At 40.5% G+C, this 17,834-nt stretch overlaps 2 protein-coding genes across 25 annotated transcripts in view; both read left to right on the top strand.

The window, feature by feature from the left end:
* Usp54 (ubiquitin specific peptidase 54) overlaps window positions 1–12,878 on the top strand; it is a 137,018-nt gene extending 124,140 nt beyond the window's left edge. For 9 of the 17 annotated variants that reach the window (XM_047552328.1, XM_047552327.1, XM_047552329.1 and 6 more), the window contains 5 exons: window positions 366–1,765; window positions 6,243–6,361; window positions 6,644–6,784; window positions 10,016–10,202; window positions 11,622–12,878. In XM_047552328.1, the coding sequence (XP_047408284.1) occupies window positions 366–1,765; window positions 6,243–6,361; window positions 6,644–6,784; window positions 10,016–10,202; window positions 11,622–12,160 (2,386 nt within the window). In that variant the 3' untranslated portion in view covers window positions 12,161–12,878. Of the gene's footprint in view, window positions 1–365; window positions 1,766–6,242; window positions 6,383–6,643; window positions 6,785–9,783; window positions 9,898–10,015; window positions 10,203–11,621 lie in introns of those variants that run through there. The other 8 variants (XM_047552335.1, XM_047552331.1, XM_047552346.1 and 5 more) reach the window with 5 other exon arrangements.
* Window positions 12,879–14,530: 1,652 nt separating this feature from the next.
* Window positions 14,531–17,834, top strand: part of Ppp3cb (protein phosphatase 3 catalytic subunit beta) — a 54,661-nt gene continuing 51,357 nt past the window's right edge. For 4 of the 8 annotated variants that reach the window (XM_047552832.1, XM_047552838.1, XM_047552836.1 and 1 more), the window contains exon 1: window positions 14,531–14,704. In XM_047552832.1, the coding sequence (XP_047408788.1) occupies window positions 14,620–14,704 (85 nt within the window). In that variant the 5' untranslated portion in view covers window positions 14,531–14,619. The remainder of the gene's footprint in view (window positions 14,705–17,834) is intronic. The other 4 variants (XM_047552831.1, XM_047552830.1, XM_047552834.1 and 1 more) reach the window with 2 other exon arrangements.

Below are 17,834 nucleotides of genomic sequence, written 5' to 3'. Positions count from 1 at the left end.
TGCTGGGATTACAGATGTGTACCACTATGCCTGGATCCATTTATCTTTTTATTTTCTTCTCTTTTCTTGTTTTTACCCCAGTACTGGGGTTTGGACTCAAGGGCACTCTACCACTGAACTACATGTTTAGCCCTTGTTTTCAGTTTGAGACAGGGTCTTAAGTTGCTGAGGCTGACCTCAAACTTGCAATCCTCCTACCTCAGCCCCTCAAGTTGCTGGGATAACAGGTGTGTGCCATTGTGCCCAGCTTCATTTATTTTCATCGTTCCCTCTGTGGATAACTATAAATGGGAATGGAATAAACAGTTCTTCTTGGAAGTGTTTTTCTCAATCAGTTTATGACTGACTTTCTCCATTTGTTTCAGTGAACAGCCTATCCCGTTCCAAGTATTGTTAAGCCACGACGAGGCCCAACTGGAACCCTGCACAGATACAGATTTTGGGGCCAGTTCTTCTTTCTTACACTCACCTGCTTCCTGCCATGAGTCACACTCATCACTGTTCCCAGAGTTACCTGCCCCATCTGCCCCACAGCATAATTCCCCCAGTAAATCTGCCTCAAAGCTTCTGACTTCAGTTGATGTGGACAGCATTGATCCTTCTGTATTCCACAGGCAGGGTTTACCTAAAACACCAGGGAGAACTGAGAATTCTCACCTTGATTGTGTGCCATTGGATGCCTCAGAGGGTAAGCTGCAAGGGCAAAGGGGTAGTAACAACAGCTGCAGCAGGTTTCCTTTACAAGAAGGAAGGAACATTGCTCAAGAACACCTTTTCCAGGAAAAAAGGGACCCTACTGACTCATCCCTGGTGATGTCTTGGTCACATCCAACAGGAAGAGCCATCTCAGAGAGAGGAGATGCCCACAGCCTAGGCTGTAGTCCTTCAAATTCATTAGTTCAGCCCAGCGTTCCCACATATAGGGCCTGCCACCCCATAATGCCTGCTGCTGCTTCATCTGTGCTTCACACTTCTGATCCTGTGCAGAAAACTAACCAATGCCTCCAAGCCCAAAGCCTCCAAACCTCTTTGACTTCAAAAGTGGATGGAAATAGTGAGGAGCCATATAGACCAGAGTTTCCCAGCACAAAGGGACTTGTCCGCTCACTGGCAGAGCAGTTCCAGAAGATGCAGTGTGCCTCCATGAAGGATGCTACAGGTTCCCAAGACAAAAGTCTTGGAAGTCTAAGGAAGAACTCTTTCCCTTCTGACTCTAAGCCTCCTTTCCAACAAAGTCAAGGAAAAGGCCATTGTCCGTGGGCAAAAGAGCAAGTCTGTCTGGATGGTAGGGACAGATTACCTTTCTGGGAAGATCCTGCTGACCACCATCCTTCTTTTGCAATGGACTCAGGACAGCCTAACAGTGAAACTTGTAGGGGAGGACAGTCCAGGTTGGCAGAGCCAGGTATATACCAAGGAAAGCTGTCCCAAGCAAAAGATACTAAACCTAAGGAGATTGGTAACAGTATCAACTTGGGGACTTCCTTGCCTTTGGATTCTTGGGTGAATGTCACAAGGTTCTGTGATTCTCAACTTAAACATGAGGTCCTTGGGCCAGGAGTGAAGTCTTCTCCCCATGATTCCCATAGCTGTGTAACCTATCCAGAGAGAAATCATATCCTTTTACATCCACATTGGAACCAAGACACAGAGCAGGAGACCTCTGAATTGGAGTCTCTTTACCAGGCCAGTCTTAAGGCTTCCCAAGATGGCTGTTCTGCATGGGGTCCACAGAATATGGCTCAGCATCCACTTAGCCAAACAGGTAAGTATACAATTCAGGGGCTGAGGAGAGTAAGGAACATATAAAAACCGAAAATAGGACAAGATGAGAGGGGTGGTATTCTATACAGGTAGTACCTCATAGCTTAGTAAGAACTTCTGACTTTACTCATGAGCTTCAGGACAGGGGCTGAAAGAAAGACATTTTTCTTGACAGAGTAAATTGGGGTAGAATTATCACTTACCAATTAATTCCTCCTTCTAAAGAAAGAGACAACTAAGTATTTATCCATGGTTTCTCTAGTATGCAGTGGTACAGCCTGGTTCACAGGTCTTTAAGAGTGACTCAGAATGGAATTGGGTAGGCTGAGAGGAAATGTCATCATTCTGTGGTTTAGAAACTGAACCAATCTCAAGATTGAGCCTCCAGGTCTACCGTGCAACTAGGATGTCCTTTTTGAATGACATCTCTAGTATGACATTTCCAGATCATAATGAACTAGTAATATCAAAAACTTCCTTTATTCCATTAGGAATTTCCAGAATGCCAGTCTTCACAGAATTTTCAAGGTAGTATTCTATAGGGTAGCCATTCACTGACTCTCCTTGAAATAGTACTGAATGAGGAGTCAAAGCTACATATCATTCACATCACAGATTTCACTCTGGAAATTGAAGACATAAAGAATGTTTGAAAGTTAGATTGCAAGTACTAACTCCAAAGCCTGAATTATTTTCCTGATACTGATGTTAATTCTGAATATAAATTTGAACATGATACTTAATATCCCAGGAACAAATTTTCACTTAGAAAATGAGAGAAATGGTTCTATGATTTTCTCAAAAGATCTATTTCAACTCTAAAATGAATGTATTACTCTGTAAAATTTAACTCAGAGAACTTTGTCTTCAGCTGTGTATGACAGCTTTTATAATTGTACAGGTTCCTTGCATGCTGACAAGTGTTTAATTACAGTCATTTTGTTTATTAAGTACCTACTTTGTTCCCTGGAGCTGTGGACAAATGCCACATAAATATAAAAATTGATATTAAGATATGTTTCTAAGGATTTGCTTCCTAGTACAGATTTTGTAATAACATTTATTAAGTGTTCTTTAGGTTTGTGGATGGGGTGATATTGGGAATATTCTAAAGAATGAGGAAAAGGTAGAGTCTGCCTCAATGAGCTTTCTCTCTGATATAAAGGAGAATAAATACATTAAGTATTTTAAGAATAATAATAAACATAAGATAACACATTATAAATTGAACTAACTCGTTGAATGTTAAATATTATATTTAAATACAAAAAGTCATTATAATACTCTAAAGAGCAACCTTTTTCATTGTAGATAGTTTTAAAATATCAAAAATCATTGCCAATCTTACTTGATATTTAATAAGTTTTAACTTTTGGTTTTATTTATTTATTTTTAATACACATACACTGTATTTTGTTTGGTTTTGACAAAAAGCAAGGTAAGTATAAAGTTTTAGTTCCATGATTTTATTAAATTATATTATGAGCATTTTCCATAAAAATCAGTTCTGTGATTATATTATATATGAATGTACCATAATTTATATATTTTGCTACTGAATAAAACTAATACCTAATTCAATGTTATAAACTTTTTTTCCCCCTTTGGTACTAGGAGTTGAACCCAGGGGTGCTTTGCCACTGAGCTACATCCCCAGCCCTTTTTATTTTTTAAGACATGGTCTCACTAAGCTGCTGAGGTTCTTGTTAAATTGCTGAGGCTGGCCTCAAACTTGAGATCCTCCTGCCTGAGCCTCCTTACTTGCTGGGATTATAGGCATGTGCTACTTCTTATCATAAAGTATTTATTAAGCACCAGATTACTTCTTTAAAAAAGTAAATATAATATATAATTTACATACCATCATTTCCCCTAGTTTAAAGTATATAATACAATAGCTTTTAAATATATTAGAGTTGTTAACTCATTGTAACAGTTCAGGGTTTTTTTCTTGTTTTGTTTTTTTGGCTTTTAATTGTTCCTCCCTGTCCCACACCATTATTTTTTTTTTTTTTTGTCAGTACTATACATTGAACCCAGTGCTTTGCACATGCTAGGCAAGCAGTCCACCCCCTGAGCTACCTCCTCAATCCACCACTGTCGGTTTCAAAATGTTGCCAAAAAGAAATCCTATACGCATTAGTAGTCATCCCCTCCAGCCCCAGGCAACCACAAATCTGTTTTCTGTCTATCTTACCTGTTCTGGACATTTCATATAAATGGAGTCATGTAGTATGTGATCTTTTCATGGGATTGTAGATCCTAAGAATTACATAAACACCATTCTTTTTTTCTTTTTCTTCTTGAGGTACTGGGGATTGAATCTGGGGCCTCACATATACTAGGCTATAACTACTGAGTTAAATCACAATCTCTTTTATTTTATGTAATTTTAAGACAGGATCTCACAAAGTTGCCCAGATAGGCCTCCAACTTGTAATCCTCTTGCCTCAACCTCTGTAGTGACTGGAATTATAGGAGAGCATCACCACTCCTGGGTCCTTGCCTTTTATTTGTTGAAGAAATGTGTTCATTTGTCTTAAAGCATTTTATATATTATATATTTTACTGATTATAATTTAGTAGAGGTTTTGGTTTTTTTAAATAAACAGGTTCTTTTTATACTACCATAAAACAAAAAATTTAAAAATAGGTTCTTCTAGTCCTTGTTTTTCTTATAAAGTGGTACTTAGAGGCAAGGGTACAATTAAAATCAGGTTCAGGTTTTTTGGTTGTTATTTGTTTGTTTGTATACTGGGTGTGGAATCTGGGCCTCATGCATTATAGGCAACTCTATCATTGCGTTACATCTCTAGTCTTTTTAAAACTTTATTTTGAGAAAATGTCTTGCTAAGTTGCCCAAGCTAGTCTTGAACTTGTGATCTTTAGTTGGACTTTTAGGTGGATGCCACCACTCTGGGTGGAGATATATATTTTTTTAACCTAGGCCTCTCAAAGGCTCAACAAACATTATTTGACTGAACCACATCCCCAACCCTCAGCTCTTTTAGCTGTAGATGGACACAATATCTTTATTTTATTCATTTATTCATTTTTTTATGTGGTGCTGAGAATTGAACCTAGTGTCTCACACATACTAGGCAAGTACTCTTACCACTGAGCTACGATCCCAGCCCCGTATTTTCAATTTTTAATAGGTATTTCCAGATTGCTTTTTAGGAATACTATGACATTTCCTTTAACAATATTCAAGGATATTTTTCCATACTGTCTTTTTACTTTTAAAAACAAAGAGTCCTTGACTCCAACCACAAAGATTCTTGAATATCAAGCCTATGGTGAAGCTCAGGAATCTGTATTTTCTTCCTTCCTCCCTCCCTCCTTCCCTCCTTTCCCCTTCTCCCTTTTCCTCTCTTCCTTTCCTTTTCCCTCTCTTCTTCTCCCTCTCTCTTTCCTTCCCTCCCTCCCTTCCTTCCTATTGAACCCTGAGACACACTACAACTGAGCTACATCCCAGTCCAATTTTTTTTTTTTTTTTTTTTTTAAAGAAAGGGTCTCCCTAAGTTGTTGAGCCTGGTTTCAAACTTGCCTCATCTTCCTCAGTCACTGGGAAGCTGTGTTTTTAAAAACTCCCATAAGACTCAGAGGCAGTATCAGAATCACTACATGTAAATACAAGGAAATATTAAAAACAACTGATTGTCAGTACTTATATTAGCAATGTCATAAAACAGCTAGATATGTATATTAGAATGAGACACAAAGTAGCCATGGACATATATATCAAATGTAGGTCAAGGACATGTACATTTTCAGAATAGAAGACTTAATTAATTGGATTGGGGACAGACCCTTGGGAGTCACATATCCAGTTTAGAGCCGTATAAGTGGTTGTTTAGAATGTAAAAGTGAGAGAACGTGGGGTAAGGGGAGAAGGGGAGATTAAAAAAAAAAGCCTTATACATATCAAATATTCCTTGAAAGCTCTTTCTCAGAGTGATAGAGTACTGTGCTGAAAACTGAGATTTGAGTTTTAATTCTGAATAAACTTTTACCTACCTGTCAGACTCTGGAAATCATTTTCTTGTTATATAAAATGAGGAGGTTTGATATATGATTACTATAGTGATCATTTCAATTCTGAACTGAACTAGAGATAATAGTTTCCTTTATCACCACAGATACTCTAGAAAACCACTAGATACCACAAGTCTCAGACTGAACTCTGTCAGAAGCTGAGTATGTTTACAAAAATGGAGTAAGATAGGGACATTCAGCTGTCTGTCCTTTTATAAGATTCTTAAAGGACTATGATCTGTGACTATTGTGGCCTACAGTAATCTATCCATATTCTGAAAATTATTGTTTCTAAATTCTAGGAACACCTTCTCCCATTGGATTCAGGAATGCATATTTGTTACTTAGTGAAAGGAAAACTCCTGAGTTTGATTCCAGTCTCAGAGTTTAGATCCCAAGAGAGAGATGGCTTTACCTTATATTTATGTTTTCTTTCTCAGGCTCTGCAGATGGCGTGGGGAGGAGATTACACTCAGCCCCTGGTCTTGACCTCTCAAAGACCCGAATAGCAGAAATGGAACACATTCTCCTTGAAGCCAGCACAGTGCCTGCATCTCAGGTAGCAGCCTCAAGAGCTAAGGTGCTGGACCTGGGTGGTATGTTAGGGAAGGAAGTATATATAGGAATGAATGGTAGGGTTATTGGTAAAACAGAGGCATTGTCATGTGGGGCTATCAGAAAAGAACAAGATCTGAGAATGGGCTGCTTTTGATTGAGAGGAGATTGCCACATGGCCACTACCTTTCAATTATATTTACTCCCATATTCTAAGGATGGGGCCTGTGGGAAAATCACAGGTCTGATGTTATGTGTCTGCCTGTGTGTGTCTATATGTTTGAAGGCTGCAGCTTGCCGAGGCCTCAGCAGGGAGTATGGGGAGGAAGAACAGTACAGTAAAGAGAACTTTCGCCGCATCTCATGCAGTCTCAGTGGCACCATAATCTCAGAGAGGGAGGAGGCTCCTGTCTCTTCCCACAGTTTTGTAAGTAGAATCAGGGTCTGTCTATTTAGAGCACCCTCATCTTTGCTAGGTAATGAAACAGTGCTGGTGAAAGAGCAGGGAGAAACTGAAGGTTGTAATTTGGGGGAAAACCATGTGCATTGAGCAAAAATGAGGACACATGGTCATTATTTTACTTACATGTTTGGAGCCCAGAGGATAGTTCCTTTCCTGGAGTAAAGGTTGTGTTTTAGGGTTCCCTAGGATGAAAAGGGTCATTGTATCCTTGAGAAGAATTTGAGAAGCAAAGCCTAATGATTGGGTCAGAATCTATGGTACTTATTAAAAGGAAGAGATAAGATAGGATATTGTTTAGCATTTTACTCCTCACCCCAGTACATGACTGAGTGGGGTCCACTGTATTTTTAATCTAAAGTGAAGCACATGCATTAGCAAGAAAAGGAAAATGATTTTAAATCCTTCTCTTTGCTGTATTTCATTGAGTACTAATACAATAATGCATAGATAGGTGGAAGGGACCAGAAAACTCAAACCAGTAGAAATCAACAAACTCAAATATTGTCATTGGCTAGATTTATAGGTAATCTGTCATTTTGATAATTTCACACACTTGACCAAGACACTTGGAGTTTTCATTATAATAGAGATCAGGAAGCAAAGCACCCACACACCGAAGCTTGTCTATGTGGTCAGTTCAATAAAAATTTAAAACCAGGTTTTATTTTATTTCATTTTATTTTAATTTTTTTTTGTGTTGGGTATCGAACATGCTGTGCTAGTACTCTACAACTGAGCTCTTTCATCAGCCCCTTTAAAACAATTTTAAATACATGGTACAAAAATAAAAAGGTACAAAAAATACACAATAAAAGCTGTGTCTCTGCACTATCAGCCTCTTCTGATCTAGTTTCTCTCCAAAGGCACATTTTTTTTTTCCATTTTATTGTTCATAAGTACCCAAATAATTGAATAGCTTGCTATTCTTTTTGGAGAAGGTGTTCTCTTCTGCCCACCACTTGTTCTCACATTTTTTTCAGTGCATTTAATGCAAATGTTATTTCTTAGAAGAATTGACTTCCTTTCTTCTGACTTCTTTATCATTCATTTATTAATTGATTCATTTTTTAACAAATGCTTATTAGGCTTATATTCTTGTTATTGTGCCAGTTGCTAGGGATACTGTGTAAGTGAATTAGATACAGTCCCTGCTTTTATGAAGCTTACAGTTAACTAGAAAGGACATATAAATAAGCAATTATATGATGAGGAGCATAATAAAAAGGATGTCTAAACTGAGCTTGAGGTATCAGGGAAGCCTTCTTGGAGGAAGCAAAAAGGATATAGCAGGTAAAGGGAACCGAGGCAAGTATTAACTGAATGAAAAGAGGTTCATTTGGTATGGCAGGATTAGAGAGTCTGGTGAGAGGAGGTGATGGTGAGTATTGACAAATGGGAAAGAAAAGTTTCAGACCATAGACCACGGAGAGTCCTATTTCTTACAGTACAGAGTTTGGAAGAATAGATAATTAAATATTGGAAAACTGGTTAGGAAGTGTAAGCATAAATGAGACTTGGTACATGTCTGCCTGGATGTGGGGAAAAGGGAACCAAGGATGATAACCAAGTTTTATGGGTTGATAATGATATATTTGAGGAAGATACATGTCCTATTTTAGTGATATTATGCAAGAGTGGAGATACCTAGTAGGTCTTTGGATATAAGACACATGAGCTAGAAATGGAGATTTGGGAAGCCTAGCCACTGAAAAGAGGAAACGAACATTGCAAAGAGAGGAGAAAAGTCAGGATACAACCTTGAACAGCATCATATTTAAGGTGGTTTTTATTCTGAAGAATCCTAAAAGGAGACTGAGAAAAAGAGACCAGAGAGCTGGGAGAGACACCAGAAAAGTATGGTATTCCTTTAGAAATTCTTGTCTTTTTGAAACTCTTTCCTTGTTATCCCTTATAGGTGTTATGTGCATACACTGGTAAAACAACATAAATTCTGCCCTTGAATAGCTTGGAATCCATTAAATATATCAGTATACAGGTTGTTTTATTTAATGTATTATTTACCAAGTATCTGCATTAGTCCATGTACTGTTTCAAGGTGCAAGGAATACTGAAGTAAAAAAAAAATGTTTTCTATTAGGGGAGAAAGATAATAAACAAACAAATGGTAAACTCCAGTCAATGATAAATATGAAAAAGAAGAAAAAAATAAGGTGTTAAGGAGTAAAGAGGCAATATTATTCCTCAGGGCTATTTTTGATAGGCAGTGAGGGACTTCAGCTTTAGGGAAATAACATTTGATCAGAGACCTCAGTGATAGCAGAAACAGTAAGAGTAAAGGTTCTAAGGTAGGAATGAGTTGGTGTGTTTGAGGAACATTAAGAAAGATTATTAAAGATACAGGAATAGTGGGGAATACAGTAAGAAAAATCAGCAGTTCGATATCACATGGAACTTTGTAGGTCACAGTAAACAGGTAACAGTAGACAGGAAGATCAGAATGAAGCCTGTTACGGTGGTTCAGGTGAGTTTACATATGAAATCCATAGTAGAAATGACAGTACTTGGCAACTAATTGAATTGTCAATGGGAAGTGGGAAGTCAAGGGCAATGCCGATGTTTGTGCCTGGATGATATAAAACATGGTAGTGGGAGGGGGATTTTAGAAGAATGTTCATTCAGTTTTGAATGTATTAATGTTTTAGATGTTAAAGGAGATATTTCTGGGTCTTTACCACAAATGTGAATAACTAATACAGTATCAAGCAGGACATAAGTATCTGTGAATGCAAACTTCACAGGAAGAGGAAACTGAAATGCAGTAGTGGAAGGACAGAAGATGGAATAGAGTTCTTGATTCTGTTTCAGCAGATATATTTCAGTTCCCAATTTTTTTTGAGTTATTTTTCTCAATCTACCTGACTTTCTTACTCATTTCTATTTTCTAAAATTTCTATTTCATTCTAATTCTACTAACAAAAATTTGCTAAACACCTGAATGTTAGGAAGATGGTGGATATGATGAAAACTGGTAACGGGAAGAGGATCTGAAGTTTGCAGTTTCCTAGAAGGTCTGACAGGGAGAATGGCTGAGTAAATTGGGTCCCTCTCTAGACAAGGTGTGTTTGTGTTCTAGTTCCCTCCATTTCCTCTTGCTTGCCTCACTGTGTTTACCCAACCTCATCCTGCTTTGTGTTAATCCTCATCTTTATGTTTTTTGTCTTGTCTCATTATAAGGATCCATCAAACCTGAAGAAAAAGCCTTTGGAAACCGGGCACCGTTGTTCCAGCTCCTCTTCCCTCCCTATCATCCATGACCCTTCTGTGTTTCTCCTTGACCCCCAACTCTACCCTCCCCAACCACAGTTCCTGTCCCCAGATGTCCTGATGCCCAGCATGGCAGGGGAGCCCTATAGACCCCCAGGTAACTCCCTCCCCAACCTAATATTATATGCCAGAATGTGGTACCTCCAGGGAACTCTTAAGGGTCAAATCAATGTACCTTTTTGGGAGGGTGGGGTGTCCCACGGTGGAATGTTATAAGGATATGAATTACTGCTTCAATATCAAGCATTGATCTCAATGGATTGTGACTGAATTCTTTCTTAAGCACACCATGGGTTCTTAGACTGGGGTCTAATCTGGCTACTCATGAGAATAAACTTTCAATCATGATAGGATAGCTTTTAAAAGACCAAGGGGGAGTAAATACCCAGTTTTGGGGATCATCTCAAACAGAAAATGTGATCTCTATTATCTAGTTTCCTCTCATCCTATTCACTGAGTCTTAGTGGAAGGATGGTGTACAAGGACAAGGAGTGAATGTGAGAGACTGTACCTGGAGTACCCAATGCCATGCATATAGATCCAGATGATCCTAGGGAAGATGGGCAGCATCATTCTGGCTTTCTTTGACCCTCCATAGTAAGACATTCTCCTTTTCCTCCTCATTGGCTGAATCTGTAGCTTAAGGCAGTGGTTCTCAGTGGTGAGAGAGGAGGAACTATCCGTACTTAATGGGGAGAAGCCAGAGATGCTGCTAAACATCATACAATACATAGGACATTCCCTTCCCTCCCCCTACACCTACAAAGAACTTCAGCCTATGATATTGACAGTATCAAGATCTAATAAATGTAGAAAGGGCATTCTACATTTTGCATGTGGAAGGAGTGATGTGAACAAAAGCATGAGATTTCAGAGATTGAGCAAGAATATAAACAGGCAGCTTAACTGGGGTGAAAATACCATGTTAAGAAAAACTAAGATTTTAAAGTAGTCGCTCAAGGAATAGAGTCATCACAAGGGGACTATATTTGCTAGATTAGGGATCCATGGTGTGTGTGCGTGTGGGTATGTGAGTGCTAGAGGAGAGATTATAGTGGAGTGAGGTACATATGGCAACATCCAGGAGACTGTTTTCATTTGCCCAGCTTGGAGATAAGAGACTTTTTTTTTTTTTTTTTGTGGTGTTACTGGAGATTGAACCCAGAACCTCACACATGCTAGGCAGGCTGTCTACCGCTGAGCTGTCTCCCACCCCTTTTAAAATTTTGAGACAGGGTGTTACCAATTTGCTGTGCTTACTTTGAACTTGTGATCCTCCTGCCTCAGCCTCCCAAGTAGATAGGATTATAGTTGTGTGCCACCATACCAGGCTAAGACTTTATTTTGATGTATATTAAGAATTTTAAAAAATTAAATCAAAAGCAAAGCTAAGTTCCTTCTTTCCCTTATGTGGATGGTCTTGGAGGAGTGAAGAATTGGGTAGAACAAAAATAGTCCTTTGGGAAGAATTTTTTTCTGAATATGTTCAAACTTTGGGTTTCTTTTCTTTTCCCAGGAACTTCGAGGAGTGTCCAGCAGTTTCTGGCTATGTGTGACAGGAGTGAAACTTCCCAAGGGGTCAAATACACAGGAAGGACTTTGAACTACCGGAGTCTTCCCCATCGTTCCAGAACTGATGACTCCTGGAGTCCCTGGTCAGAGACCAACCAGCAAGTTGGGGCCAGATTCCTAACTACTCCAGGGTGCAAGCCTCAGCTATACCACACTGCCACACTTCCAGAAAGAGGCCAGGGCCTTCCAGTTCCTCACACTCACTCCTGGGGAGATCTTTTTAATTCACCCTCTCACCCTCCCATTGTTCACCCTCTGTCTCCACCATCTAGCAGGTCAGCTTGGAACTTTGGTCCTGTTCTGGGGTCCCGAACCCCTGGTCCTCGAAGAGTAGATATACCTCCAGATGATGACTGGAGGCAAAGCAGTTACGCCTCCCAATCAGGACACAGGACAGGGAGAGAGGGGCTTCTCTTGGTTCTAGCAGATGCTCCTGGAAGAGAGCAGAACAGGGCTAGAGTCCTGCAGCACAGCAGGTGGTAAAGGTCATCCCTTTACTTTCCTCTGTAAAACTGTACTGTGGCAGAGTTGGCACCCTATGTTCTTGCCATGGTTGTGATAGTCTTTCTCAATGTAGAATTGGCAGTTTCCCCAGGGGGTACCAGGAACCTCTAAAGGAGAGACTTGGCTTCTTGGGAGGGAATTTTTGAAATTCTGACCTTAATTTCCCTAGCCAAAGGAAGCAGCTGCTATTAGGGCTTTGAGTCATTTTAAAGTTGAATACATTGTTATGCTGGACACTAGCCACTTCTTGGTGTCTTAAGGTCTTCATTTTATTCCTGGATACTGTTGTGCCCCACCTCCATCTGAACCCTCATCCTCAGATCCCTATTTTTTGTTTTATCCACTTGTCTCTATTACTTGACCCTTTGTCTTCCCCATCTCCCATCCTTAGAGGGACCTGTAGGTCTGGGGTCATGGTCCTAACCACATCATTCAGGGGAAGTGAGGGAGGGCATGAACTGTCAGCCTTCCCTGTGCCCCAAAACTTAGGCCTAGAATGTGGAGCTGCCAACCTAACATTCACCCTTCTGAACAGATGGAGTCATGCACACTAACATACCCTCTTGTCCTCAGCAGCAGAGTCATTACTGCCATTTGCTCAGTCGCTGTTATAAACCCTGAGTCAGCTGATCTCTTAGGGCCAAACATACTGTTTTTGTAAAGTATTTTTCATTAATAAATCTATAAGATAGTTCTATTTAATTCCTTGTCTTTCTTCCCTTTTGTATGCTCTTATTCTTTTGCATTGGGGTAGGGTGGCCTAGAATATAAGAAATTGCTTTTAACTGATTTAAAATGAGGAGCTGAAGAGGCGATGAAGGCACTTAAGAGTGAAAGTCGGTGGGTCCTTAAATATGGTTTCCTATTCCTTTCCTGACAGAGGCACTCAATGTAATACACTTCCTTTCTCCATTCCTGATGGAGACTTTCTAGGCAGATTCCTTACAAATTTACTCCTTATCCAGGTATTCTTGGTACTCTCCCACTTACAGGTTTGCGGTTTTTTGGTTGTTGTTTTTTGCTTTTTTTTTTTTTTTTTTTGATGGTGCGAGGGTTCAAACCCAGGGCCTTACACATGCCAGGCAAACACTGTAATACTAAGCCACATCCCCAGCCCTACCTTACATGTTTGTGATGTGCCTGTGCCTCCCTGTCTCTTCCTTGCTCTCTTCCCATGTCCCACCTCCTCTTCCTTTCCCTTCCCATGGGGAGTTGTGGCACTTCCATGCCAGAAAAATCCACCCACCTTCACCCTGTCTCACTCCAAGAATCCCTTCCCTGTAAAATATTTTTTGAGCTTTCTGCAAAGAGTACCTGTTGGGATTTCCTTCTTTTTTTTAAATCCCAGGTCTTCAGGTCACTGAGATTGCCATAAAGAAGTAGAAAGGTACTGAGATCTTTGTTCTGTTTACCTAATTATCACCATCTATTATGAACTGATTGGAAGCAAATGTTTTATTGAGCAGGATGTGTGGGAATTTTATCCTCCATCCCACTTGGATCCTAGGCCATCAAGATACACACACACACACACACACACACACACACATATCTTAATAGATAATGACGGTTTCTTTTTTTGATTAAATACATCTGATGTCATACACATACTCCGATGTATAAGTTCTACCTCCTTCCCCATGACTATCAGTCACCTTCGACTCTATAAAGGTTCAGTAAATCATCTAGGCCCAGATTCTGTGTATGCAAAGAAATAAGGAATTAATTTTTAATTTTCTACTTACCCCTCTGCCTTCCAAATCTATTTTCTGAATAAATCAAGAGGGAAGCTATGTCCTTTTCGGGTGAATTCTGCAAACTCTTTGACTATCTTTTGGTGTCATTCCCTCACTTCCCCTATACTGCTTCATCTGCATTCTTAAGTCTACCTTCAAACTCTGGACAATTCCAAACTCTAAACAGAAGAGCCGAAATTCCATTTCAAACTCCATTTTGAATGGTTATGTCTCTGCTCTAGACCCTAGAATGCCTTCCCTATTCTCTTGTTGCCTGCAACCCTTCAGTACTCATATCTGATAGCTAAATTGTTATACTTTCGTTTCTATTAGTGGGAGGTTCTTAGTTTGATCACGTCTCTCCATTTTACTGGGAAATTTGTCAGAACCAGTGTTATTTTTCGATACACTCATTTATCTCCGCAACTAGCTAAGGACTACTTCCTCTACTCACTTGGAAAGAATTTTAACCTGATCCCTTGGCCTCGTCCTGTTTCTCTCCTAGCTTCAGTAATTTTGCCCAACTCCCTAGAGCCTGCCCCGCCTCCGCCCCCGCACGCGCGATGCATGCCGGTCTTAGCCCCTCTGAAGGGAAAGAGGGTCCGCCATGTTCCCCGGCGGCGCCGCCGCTTGGCTCTGGTAGCCGCCGCCCCCGCCCCCAGCCCCGCCCGGCCCAGCGCCTAGCCGAGCCCCGGGCCCAGCATGGCCGCCCCGGAGCCGGCCCGGGCTGCACCGCCCCCACCCCCGCCCCCACCGCCCCCTCCGGGGGCTGACCGCGTCGTCAAAGGTGAGAGGTGGACGAAGCCCTGGGGGCCTGGCGTGAGGAGCTGTATGTGAGGGCGGGAGGGAGCCCGTCCCCTCGGGAGCGGGCCCGGCAGGGCGAGCGAGTGACTGGCTGCCTCCCTTGGGGAGTGGCCCCTGGGCGGGCCCCTGCTGGGCTGGGCTGAGTTGGTGGCTCCGCTGTCTCCCGCTGCCTTCAGGCTGGGGCGGCGGTTTTGTTCTTGGGGTTTCCTAGCCCAGGGTTTGAGGCTGTTGCCTGTAGTGAGCCCCTTCTCCTATCGGGCCTGTCACCGCGGCCGCGATTAGCTTCCTGCTCCGCGACAGCTGTACTCTCAGCTTGCCGGGCCAGACGGAGGGGCTCTAAGACCTTCAGCCACGCGGGGCCGGGCGACTAGTAGTCCGAAATCACTTCAGCTTTGGCCCACGTTTGCTCGTCCGTCCGCCCTGTCCGCGGCTCGCTAACGCCAACCGCAGGGGTTCGCGCTTGACCCGCAGGTGCCTCCCCGCGCTGAAATTGGGGGAACCTTGTGGGTTTGGACAAGGGTGAAGGGTCCAGGCCAAGGCAGAACTGGCAACCCAGACTTTAAGTGCAGAATGCGGGTGTGTGTGGGGGGGTGGGGAGTGGGCAGCATTAAAAAAAAAAAAAAAAAAGCCTCGTGGATAGGAAGAAATATTAGAAACCTGTCAACAGTTTGGTCAAAAGGGGTTACCCTTCTGTAAACATACACCTACACACTCACCCTAGGAGAAGTTAATGTTGTTGAGCCAGGGCAGAATTGATGGATGTTTACACACAATAGGTAAGCAGATTTATTTAAGATAAATTGAGGGCTGAGAGTTGCTTAAGATTCTAAGCTCTCTGGGAGAGCCCATCAACTTAAAACACTACTGTGGAGATTAAAAACAATTCGAACTGATTTTTCTTTACCTCGTAACTTGGTCAGTAAGTCGAAATCATTGTAGAATAAAGATTTCCTAAATTTTTTTAGATACTTTTGTTGTATGTTAGTTTTTTCACTCAGTCTCAAATACACTAGTGCAGTGTTTAATCACTGTTAGCACCGTTTTGAAATCTGAATGTATGCTTCCATTAAAATACTTTAAAATAAGAAAACCTTTTCACTTTTCGTGTTTTTCTTTTTAAATTTAAAAATTCCAATCTGAGCCTCTTTTGATTCTTAAAAGAACGACATTGATTTTTACCTAGGCTAATATGTGGTCTGAAATCTGAAAGCTGGTCGTATATCCAGTTGGGCCAGGCATTGATTGGAATGAGCTGAATAGAGCATTAAGGGAGTCAGCATGGTGGTGCACATCTAGAATCCCAGCACCTTGGGAGACTGTGGCAGGAGGATCTCAAGTTGGAGGCCAGCTTCAGCAATTTAGCAAGACATTCAGCAACTTAAGACCTTGCTTCAGAATTTAAAATAGGATTGGGGATGTACCTCAGTGGTAAAGTACTCAGGGGTTCAATCCCCAGTAAACCACCCGCTCCACCACCAAAGTTAATAGACTCCTTGTTCTGAGATACCTTTTTAAAAAGAGAAAAAAGAAATTGATAGTTCAGGCACTCATCCTACCTAGAAATACTATAATTATAAGGGGACTGGAATAAAACGCAGGTTATTTCTTCATTTTTCTATATTTCTCTCTCTTCATTTCCCTGGCTGTTTTTCACTGTGAGATAAGCAGTCACATTTCATGAACAGTGAATTTATACTCTCTTTATGCTTATGAATTTTCTTGTTCTTGTCATGTATATGGTAATGTTTTCTTCATGCAATAAAAATGAGATTCTAAGGATAAAGCTGAGTTGTGAGTCCAACACAGTCATATTTATGGTTTATTGGAATGGGAAAAAAGTCATTTGCTTTAGGTAAATAGGATAGGAGCTTGTTAGTATAGAAAATTATAGTTAAGTACAGTTTATGGTTATCATATCTTATGCACTTAGTTGTATGCTTTTGGTGAAGACAACTTTCACTTCTTTATAGAATTTGTTAGCCAGTTGGAATTTCTGTATGGATCATATTTTAAAAGATAGTGTGTAAGTGTGTAACAGACTAGTTTTCACTGCTCATGGAGTCTTACAGCTTTTTTGAAGTTACTTGGAAATCCACCTTTCATATAGATCCCCAAACCACTTTTAAATTTCATTTTTAGGCTTTTTTGGTCTTTTACATTCAATTTTTGTACCATAATTTTACAGTTGACTGTCAGGAACATTGGTTGCCTGAAGATAAATGATCACTGTATTGATTCTATAAAAGTTTAACTTGTTAAAGTGAAGATTTCATTTAATTCCAGGATGTGGTGCTTGTTTTGCATATGTGCCATTTTGTAGTAATACTATTATAGAAACCATCATTGGTATTGAATACAAGTAATCTTTTACTCCCTGGAACTTCTCCTTACTGTGTCAAAACTTTAGGTTTTACACTTTTAGTCAGGCCTACATTTCATGGTCATGTAGGTTTTTAAAGAGATGTCAGTCTTCCTGTGTTTAATATCAGATGCCTGAAATTCACATATCATGACGTTTGGGAGATTCGAATACTATAGGTGATTCATGTCTGAATGTGATAAGTTAGCTCATTACTCAAATTATCAGTAGCTCAAAAAACTAGGAAGTGGATCACCATTTGATTCAGTTATCCCACTTCTCCACATATAGCCAAAGGATTTAAAATCAGCATACTACAGTGACACGGCCACATCAGTGTTTATAGCAGCTAAGTTAATAATAGGTAAGCTATGGAACCCACCTAGATACCTTTCAACAGATGAATGGATGGATAAAGAAAATGTGGTATATGTACACAATGGAGTATTACTCAGCCATAAAGAAGAATGACTTTTGCCGGTAAATGGATGGATCTGGAGACTCTCATGCTAAGTGAAATAAGACATTCCCCAAAAGCCAAAGGTTCAGTGTTTTCACCAGTATGTAGAAGCTAACTCAAAAGAAGCAGGGAGGGCTGGGGATATAGCTCAGTTGGTAGAGTGCCTGCCTTGCAAGCACAAGGCCTTGGGTTCAATCCCAAGTACCACCAAAAGGAAAAAAAAAAAAAAAAAAAAAATAAGCAGGGAGAGGGGAAGAATATTCAGTAGATTAGATAAAGGGAAGGGGGAATAGG

The sequence above is a fragment of the Sciurus carolinensis genome, chromosome 5 (assembly GCF_902686445.1).
Source record: "Sciurus carolinensis chromosome 5, mSciCar1.2, whole genome shotgun sequence".
In the NCBI taxonomy this organism is placed as follows: Eukaryota; Metazoa; Chordata; class Mammalia; order Rodentia; family Sciuridae; genus Sciurus; species Sciurus carolinensis.
Note: the sequence above shows the minus strand (reverse complement) of the source record. Positions and strands in the feature narration are given on the sequence as shown.